Source organism: Monopterus albus, unplaced genomic scaffold, assembly GCF_001952655.1.
Source record: "Monopterus albus unplaced genomic scaffold, M_albus_1.0 scaffold403.1, whole genome shotgun sequence".
Classification (NCBI taxonomy): Eukaryota; Metazoa; Chordata; class Actinopteri; order Synbranchiformes; family Synbranchidae; genus Monopterus; species Monopterus albus.
In genome coordinates, this window is record NW_018128283.1 from 450,666 (window position 1) to 472,186 (window position 21,521).

General features: G+C 47.1%; 1 protein-coding gene across 1 annotated transcript; it reads left to right on the plus strand.

Annotated features, from left to right (window-relative positions):
• Positions 1-770: 770 nt before the first annotated feature.
• On the plus strand, positions 771-18,107 carry dact1 (dishevelled-binding antagonist of beta-catenin 1). The gene is made up of 4 exons (XM_020586369.1): positions 771-1,589; positions 7,549-7,678; positions 8,559-8,672; positions 12,436-18,107. Exons 1-4 carry the CDS (start codon positions 1,344-1,346, stop codon positions 14,568-14,570), a joined length of 2,625 nt encoding a protein of 874 aa, XP_020442025.1. The 5' UTR covers positions 771-1,343; the 3' UTR covers positions 14,571-18,107.
• Positions 18,108-21,521: the final 3,414 nt, after the last annotated feature.

A 21,521-nucleotide genomic window follows, 5' to 3' on the forward strand; every position in this document is an offset into this window, starting at 1 on the left:
AATGACTGGTGCCAGAAACAAACGTTTGTGAGGTAACGACCTAGACTGGCGATCTGTCCAGGGTGGACCCCGCCTCTCTCCCTGTGTCAGGTGGGATTGGCTCCAGAAAAGTGGTATAGATAATGGATGGATGGAGGAAACGACCAGAAGGTTTATAAAAGCTTCACCTGGATTTGTTGAACTCAGTTTCTCAAAAATAAGCTCGCGCTCTAATGGACAAATAAGACTTCCTTGGTACATTTAGTGAGAAACCTTGGCCGACAGATGTATCAAGTAAAGAAGAAAAAGGTTTGAAGATGTTTGAATTTCAGTTCTACCACTGGAATGTTTACATCAAAGAATTTGCTGAAGGAAATTTAAAATATAACTACAACCTGAAAGAATTAAAAGCGGAGCTTGACAGAAGCAGACTATCAACACTGAACTGGACTTTGGAGTGTTTACTGGAGTGTCTGAACAGAAATATGATTTAAGAACCAAATCTGGAGCCTGAGGAGAGATGGAGATGAGGGTTTCCAGCATATGTCGATCTGTCTTCTGCTACATTTTAAAATGAAGTTGGTTTTATTTTGACCTGCATGTAGTGTTTCCTTCAAACTGGACATATGAATCACTGTCATTCATGAGTGATTCAAATACTTTGTCTTACTTCTTATAGCTCAGTATGTTCACCGGTAGTTTTTGTTTGAATGTTTAATGCTAGTTGTCTTTATATTTGTATTTAATTCAAGTGTTAACTATTGTAAACTTTTGTGTTGTTACTTTATATATTTGTCATTTTAGTTTGCTTTACCTTTGACAAGACAGTAAATTCTGCAGTTACGTATGACATAATATTTTATTTTGGAGGTCCAAAGAGGAAGTGCTTGTTTCCGTTGACAGTGCAGTACCACAGCCGGCGGTCAGACAGCGTGGAGGGGCGGGGTTTGTCGGGCTCGGCATAGCAGTGGGTTAGTCTGCTCGGAGCTTCGGGAGGAGCGGTAGCAGGACGGAGCTTTGCTCAACTCTGCAATACATTCTGTCGGCTCGATTCACAGCGGCTGCCCCGGAGCATGCTGGGATTTACCTGGACATCCTGAGTCCTGAGTGGACCTGATTAACTTGACCTTTTTCTCTGCAGAAGAACCCCCAAACCACCGGTTGGTACTGGGAGCGTCAGTGGAGAGACTCTGGATTCATTCTAGGACGGGTCCGTTAACCCGGTTTGTTCACCCGGGTTAACTTGCTCTTAGCTGAGTCCACCCGCTGACGCGCTCCGCATAATGCTGTTCAGATCCTGCAAATCCTCCGGACGCTGAGTCTGCACAGACCCGGAGGTCACACCGGAGAGCCTGGCGCAGAACATGCTGCCGTCCGTGCCCTCCAGGCGGGACGCAGACGGCCGCTGTGGCCGGGACAGAGACTCGGTCCGGGCGCGGCTGGAGGCCACCGTGTCCGGGCTCGGGGAACTGGAGTACCTGCGTCAGCGGCAGGAGGTACTGGTCCGGGCCGCGCTAGAGCTCCGGGAGGAGGAGCGGTGGAGGGAGGCCCAGCAGAGCTCCGAGGAGAAGCTGCTGGCGGAGAACATCCTGCTGCTCCGGAAACAGCTGGTAGGTCCCGACCTGCCTACCTCGTGACTTCTGACTTCTCTGACCTCAGTCTGCCCAAATGGTGTGAGGTCAAAGGTCAAGGGGTGCCTGCGGGGTCAGCCTGTTTTTTATATAGAACTGGTATGTGAGGTGCAGGGGGACCAGGGAGTTCACCAGAGACCTGCGGTGTCGGCCCAAAACCCGGACGCTTATATTTAAAGATGTTGGCTTTAGATTTTTGTCATCATTGACTGATTTGTCTACTATTCTCCATTAATTGATCATCAGTATAATGTCAGAAAATCATGTGCAAGGCCACATGTTTTTTACAAAACTGACAGGAAGTCAGACGTTTGAGGAAAACTGAATTAATTGGTTATCAAACTAGTCACGGATTGATGTGAGAGTCACTTGTGGATTCATGTTCTTTGCTCTCGTGTCCAGGGACACGAGCAAAGAAGGACCTGAGGTCCAGACCTGCAGCGGTGAAAGTAACTAAATACATTTCCTCAAGTACACTTCTGAGGTACTTGTACTTTACCTGAGACTTCCACGTCCTGCTCCTTCGCCCTGTGTCTTCACTACATGTCAGAGACAAACTGTCTTTAGAGTTTACGTCACTTTTAGCAAATCCAAACAGTTTTATTTGTCTAATCAGAAAATAACGGTGGAAAAAAGAAAAGGATCCAGAAATAGATCCATGAGGAACTTCTTCAGTAAGTTTGTTTTAAAGGACATTTTCTCATTTAGTGTTTGTAAAAGAAAACGGGGCATAAACAGAATTATAATCTAAACCAATTACATTTATAAAATAAAAGCTTTTTCATCTAGTAAATGTGAGGTAGTCTTTTCCTAAGTATAACACTTTGTCACTATTATGATTTTTGTGTAATAACTCTAAGATTACACGTTGTCTTGTCAAGGTAAGGACGACTGTCTTAGGAGACAGTTTCCCCATAATTATGACTATTTTCTGGTGGTTATGAGTAAAAAGTTTAAGGTATGAGTCTGACCCATCAGGGTGAGCACACACTGTTTTAGTGAGTGTGTGTGTCAGTGAGGAGGCGGGGGACCCCCACGGCTCAGAGAGGATGCTGGGAGTTCCTGTGATTCCAGCTTTAAGATATTTACCCAGAGAGGAGGGGAAGTGTGAAATCCAAACAGCTGCTTTCAATTAAAGTGGTGCGATGAGCCGGTGAAACACACACTGCTGGGTTTGTTCCCAGAGTGTGGACGCAGCCCGGCAACACGTCGTGGCTTCCGGCCGTCGCCATCCTTTTAAACCAGACTGGGTTTTATCAGGTGAGGATGCACGTGTCCTGAAGTTAGCTCCCACAAACACATCACAGAAGAAAGAATACAGAGTAATGCAGCTTTAATTACTAGCAGTCGCTGTCAGTGCCATCGTGTACACTTTCTAAGTGTTGACCAGCGAGTTTACAGGGGCTGAGCTCAGACACCAGCTGACTCCACGCACCGCCGGTGCCCTGAAATCATCTGAGCAGGACATGTCAAAGCACTCGGTGTGAGTACACGTTTGCACATGGTGTTTCCCAGAGATGTGTCCACTGTGGTAAAGATTCAGGGAAACGAGGACTCGAACACAGCCAGCTCAAAGCTCCGCATGTACACGAATTGTGAGTCTGACGGGAAGCGAGATGATCTCCTGCAGCTGGTTTGGGTCCAGAACGTCTTCTGAGGAAAGTCGACAAGCTCCTGCTTAACCTCGTATTCTCAGGACAAGGTGGTCGCCCAGGAAATGGACGACGAGTTACATCCAGAGGAAGACGGAGACAGAAAGACGACAGGAAGTTGCTCCACAGCTGCAAAATCATGTGCCCACTGACAGCGTGGTGCCTGCGCTATAACAACAACACGTCTCGACATTTCAGCTGTGAAGCAGAGAGGTCGGCAGTTTGTGTGTCCCACCAGCAATACGCACTTTGACCCAGGGATTCCTGGACTGACTGTGAGCTGAGGTGCAGGGGCAGCGCCACGTGTTGGATAATTGTGCCCAGTTCCGAGTGGTGTTGTGCAGGGCCTCAGTCTCTGCAGCAGAGGCCCAGCGGACATGGCTACTGGAAACACCTTTCCCAGATGTCAGGTGTGGTACAGTGGGCGCAGACGTTTGCCCGTGTGGCCAGTGTGTCAGCGGTCAGAGCAGATATGTCCCGACTTCTTCTCTCCTGTAGAGTTTCTGACACTTGGCAGGTCAGCCGGCCGTCAGCTGGGCTGTGCAACTTTTCACACATCCGATGTGGGAGCTTTGAAGTGGAGTCAGTGGGAGAGCAAACAGCAGAGAGGAGCTTCAGTCCTGGAGGGTCCTGGCGAGGTTTGGACTTTCCAGGCCTTGAGGAGTGTCAGAAGAGCCACATCTGCTCTTTTGAACCTTAAGTCCAGTTTAAAGCGTCTTTATGTTACTGTGGAAGAGAAAACGTGAGATGAGCTGCAGCTGTGTGTGAATGTTGATCTCTCTGTGAGGCGTCCGTTTCCTCCCTCACAGGACATGCTGTAGCCGCAGGAGCCCTGACCTCAGATCTGCTCTCACTCTGCAGCTTGTAGGACAGAGTGTGTGTTTCTGGACTTGGTCCGTCCTGCAACTGCAGCTCCCAACCTGAATCTGAACCACCCCCTCCCCCGTTTGTAATCAGCAACAAATGGAGATTCCTGTGAGCTGCTAGAAACTCTGCAGATCAGCTTTCAGCTGCGTGTTGGAGCAGCTGAAGTGTTCAGAGCGTCTGCACAGGAAACACAGGGGACTGGGTCTGGCCCCGGTCCTGGCCCTGCCTTGTGCCACGCTTCATGCTGAACCATTCAAAGCTGTTGTGGAGAAAACGTCCATGACTTTAAGTCTCATTTTTGATTGTGTGTACTCGTTGAATTTGCATTCAGCGGTAGCTCCTGTTGAGTAGTTTTAGTTGAGACCAGTGGAGTCTGTTGTCGATTCTGTGGCCGTGGGAGACTTTCACAAGGAAAATCACATGCTGAACATTTATTTTAAGCTACATACAGTTCAGCTGAATTTCCCTGAACAGCCCCTGCTGTCACGTTTCTGATGCAGGTAGTAAGCAGCTGTTGATCACCACAGTCTGCCGGTGTCAGCAGAACAATAACTTGTACATGTCCAAACCCAGTGCAGCAGCTGTGTTCCTATTGGCCGATGTGACGTCTCGCTCTGATCTGTGAGAGTACAGAACAGCTGAGGTTTGTTGTTGTGGCCTCAGCTGAGACATTAGCGCTTCCTGGGTCACTGTGTCAACACATGCCTGCACCATGGTCCAGTTCAGTGCTAGCACTGTGTTTCAGACCCTGGATTGGTTCCAGTTTGAGTTTTTTGATGTTTGTCGATTTTTCACCAGTGATATTTTAGTCTCATGTTTGTTCTGCATTTTAAAATTGACATCTGCAAAATATTTGGGGACTTTTTAGCTTTTAGTTGACAGCGCAGCAGAGATGGGCAGGAAAGCTTGAAGCACAGGGGTCATGCACACACCGTGCGTCTGTACACGATGCCCGCTGAAACCAATGCCCACATCTCAGCATCGAGCCTCTAGCTGCCTCCATCTTTGTTGCTGCAGTTACCATGGTTACAGCTGACACAACAACACACAGATGTACAACTGACTATAACGTTAGCGTCACATCCACGGCACTTCCTGTCCAGTGATCTGACCTGTTCATAACTGGCGGCTGCTGCATGTTCCTCATGCATCTCAGCTACGTTTGTGTCTTCTTGTCTGATTCTCAGTGGGTTGTAGACAAGTTTAGTTCATAAACCCGTTTCTTATGAGAAGAGCTGACGCCGACTGAGACAGAACGTTACTGGGTGTAAGGTGGTTGACGTTGGTGCAGCAGGTCAAGCAGCTACATCAGCGTCTGAACAGGACAGGTTTGGTTTCACTGAGTCCACACATGCTGCAGGTCACCGAGGAAGACTTTAGGATGAAGTACCTCATGTCCGTTCGACATCTTTCACATTGTTTTTATTCACTGATGAAACAAACTGTTTCAGTCATAGTTGTCTTTTTCAAATGTTACTCTTTATTTAGTTCTAGTCTTATTTTTCTTGTGAAAAACAAGTTAAATACTGTGTCATAGTTTTGTGGGACAGAAAGAGAAAGGCTGAGATTACAAGTTCAATTGGCCGAATGTGGCTGCATCTGCAAAACCCGAGGCAACAGCAGCAGGAAACATCTTCATCTGAGCCTTTCTGGCTGTTCTTGTGAATTTAAATGTAAATGTCAGCTCTGTGTGCGCGTTAGCAGCAGCTGCTCTCTGGTATGGTCAGCATGTTCAAACACACACCGATGCTCGTCCAGCTGTTGGTCCTGTCAGTCAACCAGCCGACAGCCAGCGTCAAGCCCCGCCCACGACACTACAGCAGGACATGATGTCACACACGCGACAGACCTGTGCGGCCCGAGTGGTGACCGGGCTGTGCAGACGCAGCAGCAGTTTGTAGCAGAGCGGCTGCCGAGCTCATCCATCGTTGCATTGTGTTAATAAAGGAGGCCGAGGAGCTTCTGAGCCAGCACGCTCATGTGCAGGCCTCTCTGTGTACTGGGACTGTAGCAGCAGGATCCTGGTGTGGATCCACACCAGCGGGTTTCTATTTCAGAAGCACTTGTGGTGCAGGCAGATGAGTCGTGTCAGATGAGCTTCACCAGCGCCACCCGCCACGTTACCAGTGTCCTCATTTAACGTGATTATGAGCTGGACCTGGATTTTAAACTGGGGGGACAAATCAGGACCAACAAAAACTATAATGAAAGTGTTTGTTGACCTGTTTTTCACAACAAAGTCGAGACAAAGAAACAAAACAGAACCTGTGATGGAACGTTTTACATTTGTCATCAGAACAAGAAAACTAAATGGTAAAGCAGCAGCTCTGACAACACGTCAACAGCCTTTTCCAGACGAGAACAACACCGGGAACCGTGCTCCTCCTTTCTTCTAATTGTGCTGCTCTTAGCAGATGTTTCACACCTTTGTGGTCGTTTTCTTTTTGACGCGTGAAGCACTTTTCTCAGTCTGTTGGTTGTTATAAAGTGCTATACAAATAAATGTTGACTTGACTTTTGGATGTTTGGTGCGTCTTGGTGAGATATTGTCCAGGTGGAGACCCACGGCCCATCGCTAGTCGCTGAGCGTAGATGTAGTGTAATTTAAAGGAGGACATACGTCAAGAGATCAGTGGTCTTCTGTGGTGACGGTGGAGCAGCAATGTGTTTCTGTTCTGTGCTGCAGCTCAGTCACAGGAATGCAGCACATGACCTGTGAGCACTGCTGCATAACTCGCATGTTTTCCATCCCAGGGTGAGTTGGTTTGAGCTGCGTTGTTCTGAAATGAGCAGCAGTGTGTCCACAACTCAGTTTCTTCTCATTGCTCAAGTTTTTAAAAGGAGCGTTCCGCTGTTTTTACCAGGTCTCTCCTCTTGTCTGTGCCTGTGAGTTGGAATAACAGTCTAATCAAAATACAAATAATACAGCATGTAATGTAATAAGTTATTTGAATGAAGTGTCTGTCCCTGAGACACTGAAGACATCTGTGGGTGTTTCTGCTACGCTCTGACTCGACCCTGCTGCTCTTCGTGCACCTTCTGCTGTCCACACAGTCCAAGCTCATGTGTCCAGCACAAAGAGACTAACGCTGCAGACGATCACATTCTTCACATCTGCTCTTGTTTTCTGCTCTGACGCTCTGTGTCTGTCAGCAGATCTGAGGTCTGTTCTGCAGCTTTAAAGCTTGGAACCTTTTTGTCTTCATAGCTTCGAGTTTTAAAATCTGACTTCATGTCATTTTAATTACTTTCAAGTCATTTCTCTTTGAGCTGGGCTGTGCTTTGGTTTTCCTTCGCCGTTCAGGAAACTTTCCCCTGGTCCCCTCAGGAATCAGGACTGCGCCAGACTTCTCTTCTGTGTGTTTCATCAGACACAAACAGATACAGGAAACAGACTGTGTTTTCTCTGTGTTTATCAGAACTGTCTGAGGAGGAGGGATGCTGGCCTCATCAGCCAGTTACAGGAGCTGGACCGACAGATCTGCAACCTGCACCTGGACACTGAGGCGTCACATGACCAGCTGGAGACCGACAGCCGACCCAGCTCAGGTAACAAGAAAACCTTGTTTATCCTGGATAAAGGGGTGGTTGGTCATTTTAGGAAATGTTTGCTCAGACTGACAGAACTCATGTCGGTACAGCAGAGGGTGTTAAACTTAGAGGTGGGCGACACGAAAGATGTGCTGATCAGATTCAGTGTGATGTCCACTTCATGGGGATATCAGCATCTCTGTGTCCCTCCAGAACAAACCTCCATAAATCCACTGAGCAACCAGAGGAGCAGAGGCTGCCCCAGAATCCTCCTGTTTCTTGGTTCCCTTCAGGCTAAAATACAGGGCTCCAGCTGCAGCTCACAGCTGCTTCACTGAATCCATGGCAGCATCACACTTCCTGTTTACACACCCCAAAACCAGAGTGTGGCAACTGTAGTACCAATAACATGAATATTAACTCATTAACATTTTGTCATTGTTACCTCATCAGCATGTCCAAAGACAGGAGCACTCAGATCTGCAGTAATTCTACATTAGTACAGATAAATGAAATAAAATCCGGCTTTGTGCTGCTCTGCAGCTGCTGAGCACAGCTGTGCAGCTGAACGCAGCTCCTGCAGTGCGAGTGTGTTGGCTGCATGCCACATGGTCTCCAGTCAACACCCTGTCCTGCCTCTTTGCTGCTTCTGGTATATGTCAAACAAAGCAGATCTAACATGTGAGCATCAGACAGAGCTAGGCTAGCTGTTTCCCCTCGTTTCCAGTCGTTGTGCTGTGCTAAGCTAACCGGCCTTTAGTGCACCCAGAGAGCGTGGCGTCAACCTGAACATCACACTGCGACAGATGATTTCACTGAACTGTTCCTCGACTGATATCCATGACGATGTTTCGAACAGACGTTGCTGATGACCCCGTGTCGACCTTGTCTCTCGCAGGTTTCTACGAGCTGAGTGACGGGGCGTCCGGCTCACTTTCCAACTCATCCAATTCGGTCTTCAGTGAGTGTTTGTGCTCGACGGCGGACGCTGATGGACGACTCCAGTCTACAGGTACAGAACTGTCACTCCTTTCACTGATGAGACGACAAGCAGGCGAGAAGGAAGCTGATTTTATAGAGGGGTGTTACTGTCTGCACCGGGGCTTCAGCAGAGGTTTTACTCTGACAGGAACCTGCTTTGTACGGAAATCCCGCAGCACTTCTCAGTCTGTTTGCACTTCATCATCTGCTGGAAATGACACAATAAACAGAAGAGTCCCTTATTATGTAAAAGAGGCTTGTGTTGATTTAATAGAGGTAGAGCCGCTGAGGACGAGTTGATCATATTAGTCATCTGTTTACCTTTACATTAAACTTTGTGGAGCAGTGTAACCAGAGCAGAGGTCAGTGACTCCTCCTTCCTTCGCCAGTGCTGTTTGTTTATTGAAGAAACCTGCCCCCCCAGTGCAGTGGTGTGGCTCACTGGGGGGGGTTCACAGCTGGTGGACAACACTGGAGGTCTACGACACAGAGCAATGAGCTGGACCAGGGTCTGGACTCACACATTACAGTGAGAACATCATGTTCATTGGTCTCTGGACAGGGTTTGTGGGGAACAGCTTTATTCTTTAAAGCTCCAGATGCAGCAGACTGGATTTCGACTGCCACACACATCCAAGTGGAGCTGAGACTCCGAATTTCCTCCTCCCTCCGTCCTCACCTCGGTCTTTGATGCCACATGTTGCCGCTCAGCTCCTTTTGGTCGCTGCTGTGTAAACACACGCACAGTAACGCGACATTAACACCCACTGAACCACGCACTCTGAGGCTTGACTTTGGCCTTCAGAATAAAAGTCAGCAGGCAAAATAACACATTTCTAAGTCACATTTAATACGGTGTTTACTGTTTAACATTAAAGCAGGAGCTCAGTCTTGTTTCATGACCTTGTTTCATCATCGGCCAATGCTAGATGTTTATTCACTGTGCTGCTGGAATCAGGTTTGTTTGGTTTGAGTTGCTGTAGTTTATGTGGACATGAGGAAAGCGTTTTCCTACTGAACACCCAAACTGACACACCTCTCACACCCAGCTGTGAGAGGACATCAGTGTGCTCCGTCAGATCTGCAGGCTGTGAGCTGCAGTGTGGACAGACAGAGGAGGACCGTGGAAACACCGTGACCTTTAACCTGCTCCAGCAGGAGACGCTCGGCTTTGCCCCTCTCTCTTGAAGCTGCGGCACGTTTGAGGAGGCCACAAGCTGCTGCATGGTTTCTGGCTGCAGCTGCAGCAGTGAGGCTGTAACTACACTTGGCACTGAGAGGTCTGTCATGTATTATCTGATTAGAAGTGTGAACACGCCCAAACCACATGAGCCTGATGTGATCATCTATCGGCATCGCTCCACAGCAGCTCTGCCTTCTATGAAATGTGTCAAATGCAGCCTCCTCTCGACACAAGCAGGAAATGATGTTGGTTAACACATCTGGCCAGTCACAAACATGTTGATACTGAATGTTCACACAGTGTGTTTGTTTTCCACCAGAGTCCGAGCTGTTCTGACCACAGCCTTATGAACCTGTTTAAACACTAGCAGTGCACGGTGATGGTCGGCCCAGAGGCTGGGGTTCGTCTGCACTGATGCCACAAAGTCACTAGTGTAAGATTAAATGATGCATTCAGGGTATTAATAAAAGAGAAAAGAATATTATTGTTGGTGAGAAACACGGTGCAGGACATCTTAATCTGCACGAGGGGGTATTTACTAAACCTGTCGCCAATCGCCGTCAGGCAGCACCGCTATATTTAAATGCTGCGCCTACTTACCAACGCTGATGATGTAACTGAGCACAGCGGCAGCTGTACTGTGCACATGTGGACTGAGCAGGACAGTAGAAAAAAGTGTGTTTACTACAACTGAAATTTAATATGGTTGAAGAAATCAACAAACGCATTCTGCAGGTGCAGTCACGTTGCCTCCTGCTGGTCAAGTCATCTTTCATTTCGTTCAATAAGTGAAGCATGGTTTGACCTGAAAGCCTGTAAAAGTCCCTCACATTCTCCTCTGGCGAGTGATGCCATTTACAAACACCCTGTCCCTCATCTCAGCTCCACGATCTGCCGGACAGCAGGGCCGCACATTTTACCCCCGCTTTCTCCTGACCTTACATTTCAGCCGCAGTTCCCTCTGTCGTAGCCGTGGTAAATCGGGTGCTGAGGGTATCTGCATAAATTTCCACTCTCTCCTCCCTGATTTTTGTGTCCCTGAATGAGAACCCAGAAAATACACTGCTCAAAAAAAATAAAGGGAACACAAAAATAAGACATTCAACTATGTTGAGAAAATACGTGTTGTCCCTCCATCCATTATACTGCTTATTCTGAGAGGGTCGTGGGGGCTGGAGCCAGTAATACATATTGACACTAAATGCACAAATCCCACTGTGACTCCTTAGCAACTATGAACACACAATTTCACCATTTAGCACCAGAGCATGAGCCGTAAACCCTTAGTAAATGTCTCCCATGGCCAGGTGTTGTTTAAAACATGCAACAGAGAAGCACAGGAGTCTGCGGTGCCTTGACATACAACATGTTCAGTCTTTTTCTGAAAATGTTTCAGTTCAGACACAGAGCAGAGTCGGGCGGTGTCACCCTCTGAGATGTGGCTACTGCTTTATCGTGTCTATTCAGAGCACAGCCCAGCCAGAGATTACATTCAACAGTAGATTCACCTTGTGTCAACATAATAACACACTCTGTGTGTCTCTTTCTCAGTGTACAATGACCTGTTTTGCCTGCTGGACCAGGCAGAAACAGCAGAGTGGCACCTGCTCACTGCTGACCTTTGGATGTTTGGACATGTCAGAGTAGGGAAACGCTGCAGCACAGGCCACAGCTAGGAAGGAAAATAAGTTTGGCACAGAGTGTGGACATTTTCAGCCATGCTGGTAAACTTTCATGGGAGCTGTAGTGTTTTTCTGTGCTCACAAAGTAATCACAGATCCAGTGCTGTGTGTGCCAGTTTGTCTTGGACATTAGAGTGTAAACTCCTGTTCCTTGACTCCTTCCAGACTCAGACCATGTAGTTCACAGTCATCGCCTTAAACCTGTAGGGCAGCTTTACTCCCTGTTAAATCTGACAGCTGATCGATGGACCTAGCTGTTGGAAAGCTGCTGCACAAAGTCAGATGTGCTTGTGCTGTGTTGTGTTGGGCCACTCTTAGCTTATTAAACCGGGAATAAATTTGGCAGTCAAACGTGTACATCCTCACCGCCTCTTGACTCTCTTTGTCTGTGTTTTACTTTGTTTTGCATTTGTTTTGTTCTGTCTTGGCATCTTATGTTGCCTACTTTGTCCTGCACTGTTTAAATGTTCGCTGCAGCACAAATAGCCCCAGGAAACCAAATTCCAGCCTCACTGTATCATTGTACATGGATAAGCTGGCAGTAGAGTTCCTCTGAGCATAATGCTTCCACATCCAAGGAGCAGTGGTTATGCAGGGTTAACATTTCGCAGCACACTGTCTCCACAGGAAAGAATTTTCCACTTACTAATGCCTGTACTTTCCATCCACAGCCGAACGCAGCAGGGTCATTACCACATTCAGCAGAGCACTTCAGCAGAAGTGCAGTGCTTGGAAATGGCTCTCTCCAAGTCAGCTTCCTGTTGGCTCCTCACATTAGACAACACTGAAGACAACTTTGAGCCTTTTAGGCTGCTTATGTTTGGCACAGCAGAAATCTCTTAAAGAATTCAAATAACTGTGAGGATCCTAAATCTGCAGCTGTGTCTGGCTCTGCTCACTAACGTCAAACTCTCTCTTTCTCCCTTCAGATGAGCCGGCCAGCTGTTTGGAGTGTGACGGTTTGTTTGGAGGACTTTGTGATGACTCATCTTCATCTAGAACAGTCCGTCGCTCGCTATCAGCTCCTCATCCAACCACCCTGGACCCCATCTCCTCAGTGGCCTCTTGTGACTCCCAGTCAAAATACCACTGCGACCTGGTGGCCAGAAATGGCAACGATGTGTACCGGTACCCAAGCCCGCTGCACGCCGTGGTCCTCCAGAGCCCCATCTTGCTGCAAGTGTTGGGTCACGGAGGTCATGGCAGAGATGAAGGGCTTCTAAAAAGTGTTGATGCTGGTGAGGAAGGTCTCAAACCAGAAACGGCCCCTCTTCCTGCTTCTGTTTCAGCTCCTCTCGTACCGCAAAGCTCCTCCTGGCCGGCCCCTTCCTCCTCCTCTTCCTCCTCCTCATCCCAGACTCCCTCCCATAAGCACCTGGACAGCTACATCTACAGTTTGTTGCAGCGGAGAGCCCTTCCCATCAGAACCAGCAGACCCAGGACCAGCATCAGCACAGATCCATCAAAAGGCATTCTGAGGCAGGCTAGTCTCAGTGTGAAGCAGGTGACTGGTCCCAGCTCTGGGCCCGGTTTAGGGATTCTGAGGGGGTTAGAGCTCAAACCATCTTGGACAGTTGGAGGATCAGCAGAAGGTGCCGCCACCTCGTCTCCTCAGAGGCAGTGGTCCATGGAAAGTAAAAGTGATGAGCCGGAGACCCAGAATCTCTTTACCGGTGGCTGTGCTGACACCATGCAGACTGGTTTCAAGATTACCAACAGTGACTTGGCAGAAAACCAGAACAGCTCTCCCCTTTGTAACGGCATCCAAAATGGCTGCTCTGTCACCAACAAGGACATTCATACAGGCACTGACAGCCTGCTGAAAAAGAACAGCAAAAGGTTTCTTCCTCCCTCTGCAGTGAACACAGTGCCAGTGCCTAAAGGCTTTAGAGAGCTGGGCAGTCCCAAAGCTAACTCCACCCCCAAAGAGACCAAGCAGCCGTGCTACTCCCCCGAACAGAAACTGCTCGTCAAATCACCTCCAACTGTCAAAACACAGTCAGCGACTCCCAACAACAGCCCCAAGCCTCTCCAACCCGGCCAGACAGATAAAGGTGACAGATCAATGCTGGAGCTCACCAGTTTAGGGTCTTCATCCCAGAGTCAGGATGAAGGAGAAGGAAGAGGAAGTCACATGGTTAATGCCAAGTACATCCCCACCCAACAGCAGAACATCAATCTCCGCAAGGGTGGCAGCAAGAAGACGGTCAAGGTGAAGACAAGTCTGACCTCTGGTCACCGTGAGCATATGTCAGACAGGAGAGGGGATAAATCCCACTACAGGTCCACTTCTAAAAAGTCCTGGCCACTGGAAGAGGGAGGCTCCGCCCACTATAGAGCCTCAAGGAGAACGGCTGGTGGTGCACCTGGAGTGTCCTCTAGAATCAAACGCCTCCCTGTGTCCATCCCAGAAGACCGAATCTTAGACAAACACACCACAGCAACACTAAACAACGTGAGGTCAGGTTCATCCAGGAATCACCATGGAAACCACCACCATGGGCGTGACCAGGTGGTGGTCATTGCCAAACCGAAGCACAAACGAAATGATTACCAGCGGTTACGTGCGCTTATGGAGGGCCCGTGTGATGAGGCGTTCAGGCGAGCTCAGCGGCGACAGAGAAGAGAGCTGTTGAGCCATTCTGCAGCCAACAGGTACCTCCCCTCAGGTGGGCAGTTGAGCAGCCCGTACTCCCACACTGCTGGAAGTGATTCGGAGTATTCAGCCGAGTGCGCGTCGCTCTTTCACTCCACCATTGTGGACACCAGTGAGGACGAGAGATCCAACTACACCACCAACTGCTTTGGAGATGGTGAATCCAGTGAGGAGGAGTACGTGGAGGACAGCGCCACCACGAGTGACACTGAAGAGAGCGGGGGAGGTGGAGCAGGTGTGATGTGCAGGGGGAGGAGCCAGTTGGGGGCACCCCGGGCCAGGGCGGTGGGGCAGGAAATGACTACTGCTCAGTCAAAGGCCTTTGTCAAAATTAAGGCCTCTCACAACCTGAAGAAGAAAATCCTGAGGTTCAGGTCGGGTTCGCTCAGACTCATGACCACAGTGTGAGTCTGCCAGTGGCATGCTGTCAACCAGGACCAGTGTCCTATCTGTTGGGGTGCCTTACCCATGGACTTCTAGTGTGCCTGAACCAAACCTAATGGAAGAACTGACAGCACTGTGTGAGGACAGGTGCTGCCTGGTTCACGCATGTAGCGGACACGACACTTCTACACTGACATTTTAACTAACCACAAGCCTCTTTAGCCTGAGCTACAAACCAAACCAGTCACCATCTTGGATTTACATTTGGAGGCATCGTCACACCCACTCCATGATATCAAAACAAATCAGTATCGCTGCCCAAACAGTAAACCATCATCACTTAAAGACATTTACACACTGTTAAACACACTTAAGATTTCCGGAATGTGATACTGTAGTTCCAAGTTTGTGGTTATGTCTTCAAGGATCTCTGCGGTAGTTTCTGGCTTCTCACTTCCAGCTCCATGTATTTATAACAAGTGCAGTCTAAGTTACTACTGTTGGTAACAAAATGAAGTTCAGATTTAGACGGTAACACTGGCCTCTTTGCCTTTTGTGGCCAAACAAGTGCCTCGGCTGACATAGACCTGGCTGTTAGTCAGAGCTGAGAGCAGGGATCGAGGCCTCACCGTACTTCAGACAAACGTGTTGTCTGACCCGGCGGCGTTTCTACACTGAAGGCTGGGTGAAAGGCCTGTTGGCATAGCCTCTGTGCCTTTCCGATGTCTCTCTTCACATAGCTTTCAGGAATTCTCCATCAGAAAGCGGGTGTCAGACACTGATAGGTGATCGAATATGGGGTTGAAGCACACTGAGGCCTTGAGTGTTTCTGTTGTCTGCTGTTCTTTGGTAGAAGTGGGGTTTTAGTTACGTTTTCAGACAGTGCATCAGAAGGTTCTTTAGAGGGTTCCTCAAATGTTTCTTAAGACATTTCTTAATGTCTCCACATGGGTCTTTGGAAGGTTGAACAGAAGGTTCTTCAATAGCGATGTCCCAGTTCAGGGGCCACATCCTTCAAAGGCTGTATTTGAAGACTGATTGTGTCACAGTGTCATTACAAGGGAACTTCAAATGCAGCTGAGAAATGTGCCCTTTTGCCGGGAAACGAAGGCTCCAGCTGGCGGATTGTTCGCAGCCCACCCTATCCCAGGATCCTTTGTGTGTCGGCAGAGAGCCGAGCAGCTGTCGAGGTCTCTAGGCGACAGGAACGGTGCTGTGTTACACAGTGATAAGGGCAGAAACAGTAGGTAAGATAAATAGGAAATCCTCCATAGACCAAACCATCTCATTTCAGTTTGGTTTTTGTCCTACGACAGCTATGACGGCCACGACTTCATAAAGGACGCAGTCCCTGAATTGAGAGACAGTCGATGAGGGTTTTGGTTGGATCTCGCAGTAATCTCTTAATTTCCTGCACTTTGAGACTTGGAGACAAACTGTCAGTGACAGGACAGACAGTGAGACTCTGCTAATCTGTTGTTTGTATGTAGCCTTGTTTTGTATTTATTATCCCGTGAACTTTGCCCTTGGCTGTAGCGCCTCGACACGGCACGCCAAACCTCAGTAAATGCTTTTTATTAGTAAGTTCTTTTTATTTGACTGATCTAAGTTGTTATGTTTTTGATGGAAACTATTTAAAACCTAATATATTTTCTTGGTACATATTGGATGCCACACTTGGTACTAAGTGACTGACAGCTGGGTGAAGTTGACCGGTCCTGAGCTGCAGTTTTTACAACATTTCTACATGACTTCTGATGTTCTGTGGTTGGTAGTGCTTGTCATAACCTGTTCATACAGCATCCAGAGGTGAGAACAAGACTATTGTCAGTGCAGGGCCAAAGCCGTGCTTTAGTATTTCTCCTGCCTTCACATGACCCGTTTTTCTACGACCATTTTGGATAACAGTATAAGTCCAGTAGGTTTTCTCACTTTCAAACTAAATAATTTTTCTGTTTTTGTTTTTCAATCTGTTTTGTGTTAGTATTGCAACATGTTGCTGGTGCTTTATGAAACTTGCTTCAAGCTGAAATAAGGTTTATGAAATACTGCTGAAACCTTTTATTAAATGTGAACTGGATGTATAAAAGCATGAACTAAACTTGGCCTGGTTTGACACCTACTCGTTACCTACAACTCACCAGAGCTTTTCAGCTTTCTGTAAACCAGGAGGAAGTCAGCTGTCACTTTATTCAGTCAGTTAAGGCAAAAAAATCCTCTTTTCTCTGTACTTTCAAATGAAACTTTGCTGTTTCAGAGGGACATTAGCTTAATCTCTGTGCATTCAGTACAGAGGTACTGTAGGCCGCAGGATGTTTAGCCTAGCGTAGCATAAAGAGAGCGGGTGGAAACTGCTATCTACAGCATATAGCACAATCCCATGGTGAGTCCCATATCCCTTATTTTATCATTCCTTGGTCCTCAACAGTCACTTGGGTCGGAAGTCTTTCCAGTCCACCATGATAAAGGACACTGCAGAGCTCGTATTACTGCTCCGTATGAGCCGGGGCTGCCTGGAGGAGCTGTAACTGATACGCCATCCTTTGTAGAAATCTGTTAGGGGTTCACACATCCCTTTTTTGGAAATTGGCTGGTGATTGAATGCTTCATGTGAAGGATCAGAGGAGAGGAGGTCTTGTGTCAGTTTAAACGGGTTTCCTCGTTCCTGGATGAGGATGAGGAAAAGCCGGACGTGAGGGAAATGTGGATGTGATTAGAGGAATTGGGATTCACCTAATGTGCCTTAAGTGTTTCGTAAGCTGTTAAAAGCTATGACATCATAGGTAACTGATGCTATATGCTAACAGCTAGCATAATAGATGTTATGGTAGCTGTTTCTAGTTAGCAGGCATTTTACCGGGATGTTTTTGCCCAACACAAAACTGGAAATGAGGAAAAACTGATAGTTTAATCAAAAGCAATGGAGAGAAACTGTAGGATAGATTGTTTTGTCTGGTTCAGCTGAGAACTGAAAACGGGGAAAATGGTAGCTACTCAACAGAATCTCTCTACTGGACACATCTGTTGGGCTCTGAGGTTGACAGCCAACAGGAGGATTTCACTAAAGATCAGCGTTTATCATTGACACTGTTCTGTTTGCAGCCTCATGCCAAGATGATGTTGGAGTTTTATGCTGCCTTGGAATGGTTTGCTGGAACCTCCTCAGTTTCATTGTATTCATCTGGTGTGGTCCAGAGTTTACATGTTCCAGATATAAATAGCTCCTACGAAGCTTTAAGAAGCCACAGAAAGCTTCTTTTCAGTTCCCATCCTTCTGGTGAGAGCTGTTTACAGTTTCTGATGACTGAGACTTTTCTGTTGAAAACTCCAGTGTGAGTGTTTAAAGGCCAAAAACCAAAAGTCAAACATGACCCGTCCTGAGGTTTAACCACCAAGCTCTTCTCTCTGATCCTACAACACCAACTTGCCTCTTGTAGATGATAATATATGCAACTGTAAGTGACTGTTACTGATCCTCTCTGTGTGTATAATGCCTGTGTATGCCAGTACTGGTTGGTGCTTAACCTTTTTATGCTTCATTAAACGTGGACTGTAACATCAGCGTTTCATTGTTCTGTGTTCATCTCTTTCTTCTGACCTCAAATCCTGAATCTCAACAGCGTGGAGCAGCGAGGGCTTTGTCCCAGTTGGCATCAGTAATAACCTGCCTCCCTGCTGCTCAGCCCCATCACAAGAGGTGTCTGTGTGTCAAGCTGCTCCACACACACCCGAGTGTTTTTCTCACAGCGCTCTGTCAGTGAAGTCTAACCTCACTGTGCAGGACATATCCACACCGACAGTGTGACGTCTGTCTGTGATCCAGCATAGCCCCCTGTTGACGAGGCACAGAGAAGGGAAATGGTCCAAAGAAAATAAAAGTTCTAGCAGCAGTAAAGAACAGTGTATTTCATCTTCAACAGTTTTTATGAGCTGTGGTCCAGACACGTCACTGGGTGCGTCCCAGTTCCCTTAACGGATTGCTCCTCGACCACCACTTGACCTTGTTCTAGGCCAACATCTGTGGAGACACGCGGTCTCACAGTTTACAATGTCTCATAATCTGTGATATTTCATTCCATTTTGTCGCAGATGGACCCATTGTTGTCCAAATGTGTAGTTGCGTTTCACTGCATTTTATTGCTTCCCAGTGTGTCTCATTTGGACTCGTTACCTCTTCTGCCTTCTTGTTGAATGGTGTTTCGTCTCATCCTGTCTTGATAAATCACACTGTCTTGTGTCTCACTTCAGCCCTCCTGTCTCTGTCCCACATTGTTTTCAGGGAGACGACAGTGTGTTGTAATTATTACAACCACAAATCATCCTGTTGCTGTTCAGTCGGTTCAGAGAGAGTTCAGCTCATCTGTGGTGACTTGATGGTTTTTAAGTGAAAAGTGAAGAATCTGCCGCTCTGATGCGAGTCGTCTGATCTGAGACGTCCTCATTTGTGCAACCCTCTGAGGTAAACCAGCTAGCTCATCCCTCGCCATCTGCACAGCCAGGACTGCCTCCTCACATTTTGATTTCTTTTAGATCTAGTTTCACAGAGATTATGAGAGTAAAGAAACTGGGTATATATGTGTAAATCATGCAGGTATGCACAGTATGTGTACTACAGTACAGTAGTACACATATATACAGTACCACTACTGGTCTGCAGAACATTTAATAGGATGCTACAAAGAGAATTGGCTTGGTGTGCCTCCCCTGTCCATCTCTGCACTCAGCGTGTTTGCCTTCAGGTTATTTCTGTGCATGTTTATAATGAATATAAAGTGGGTGACCTGACACCAAGGTGATCTATGTTTCGCCTGCAGGGAGCTGCTGGCTGTGTGTGTTGGCCGCCCCTCCTGGGATGCATTTCCATTGCAGCTGACGCACATAGAGGACAGCTCAGCTCAGCTGTGTCCACGTTACCACCGTGCTTAATCTGGTAAATGAACTGCCACTGACTCTGTCCTTACTGCAGTTCACTCCAGGCTCATCCAGCAAAGCTCTGCAACACACCAGTAAGACCTGCTGCTGCACTGACCTGTAGCTCAATGTGCACTGACAAAATAAAGCAGCATTCTGGGATCAGTGTCTTTACACACACACAGATACAGACTTGTTGTTCCTAATAAACTGGACACTGAGTGTATATGACGCAAGCTGCTGTGGAGCTAAACAGGTATGTGCGAGCAGCTAATATAAAGATGCATGTGGTCAGAAAAATCACAGACTGGTCCTTTAATGCTGCAATGGAGGATGGGTGTAGCTTTGACGTTAAGCTGTTGCTTTATTTCTACATTCATTGTGTTCAGGTACCGTGTGTGTATGTGTTTCAGAGGTGTGTATGGCACTGTCTTCTCAGTCCACTTATGTGTGGACTGTTGGCTCTTCCTGTGCAGAGCTATCATCCTCTTTGTTTGTAAAAACATGTTAATCACTTCAGATTTGTCATATTCATGTTGTTCATGATCATTGTTCTGGGTGAAATCAAGTATTCATATGTTTCTGCTGAGATTAGAAGAAGAAAAGACACACCCTGTTTTCCTGAGGAGCCCGACTGGAGCAGATGATTTTTCCTTTTCCAGTTTTTCCATCTGAGCTGCAGTTTGGCTGCGAGAGGACGACAGACTGACTCTGCAAGGACACACACACTGAAACACACACTCTGGCTCAGAGCCAGTAGGGGAATAAATCTCTGCAGAGTTACTCACAGGAAATGCTGAAATCCTTGAGCGTGGCCTTTAACACACACACACACACACACACACACACCTATTGATCCCTGAGCCGCAGCCATGTGCTCGACTCCGGCATCACCTTCACATACTGACGAGCCCTGCAGCTGTGTTTGTGAACCCCAGACTAAGACCTGCTTTATCCTGACTGTAACACTGACTCCACCGTCAGCCAAACCCAGTAGAACCATCAGACTCTATTGATCCCAGTAGGAAATCCACCAGCTACCCAGCAGGATGGAAAGTACTTCCCAGTATAAGTATATAAGGTAGTTACCATCAGCTCCACCTTTACCAGCTGCAGCATTAAAGTGATGGACACAGTAATTAGTCACTATGATCCAGTATCAGAGACGTTACTGGGACACGGGCCGTTCTGCAGGACGAGTACTGGTACTGCTGGTATATGCTAATACCTTTGTACTTTTCAAATCAAATCAAATTTATTGTTATAGCACTTTAAAAACAACATCCAGTTGCCCAAAGTACTTTACACAGAATAAAATCACGATAACTAAAATAAAATAGATTCAGTGCAAAATTAAAACAATAACTCAGTCACACAGATGACACACATTCAAAAACAGTACCTTGAATTCTTACGCACTGCTCCAAACGAGATGGGAGGATTCCATGATCCACGGTATCGAAGGCAGCAGTGAGATCTAAAAGCACCAATAAAACCGAATCCCCAGCGTCCCTAGCCAACAGGATGTCATTACTGATTTTTAATAATGCAGACTCAGCACTATGTTTTGATTTAAAACCAGAGTGAAATTGCTCCTCAATGCCATTGTCTGTCAAAAAAGACTGGACTGGTATGGAGTTGGATGAAAACAATCTTCTCCAGAACTTTAGACATAAAAGACACTGGTCTAAAATTAAAGAACACTAAAGGGTCAAGATTTGGCTTTTTGACAAGAGGCTGGACAATTGTTTTTTAAAAGCATCTGGAACTGAGCCTGTCCTTCAACATAAATTAATTAGAGCCATAAAGCTAGGCCCAACAGAGTCAAAAACATCCTTAAACAATCCAAAGAACAGTGAGATGCTTTCCTGTGGTGAACCAGTTCAGATAGCACAGGTAAGGATACAGGTTCAAACTGATCAGAGACAGCAGAATGGAATATCAGCAGGGGCAGGATTAGTAGAACAGGAGGACTGCCTAATGCTAGTCTGGTATGGAGTTGGATGAAAACAATCTTCTCCAGAACTTTAGACATAAAAGACACTGGTCTAAAATTAAAGAACA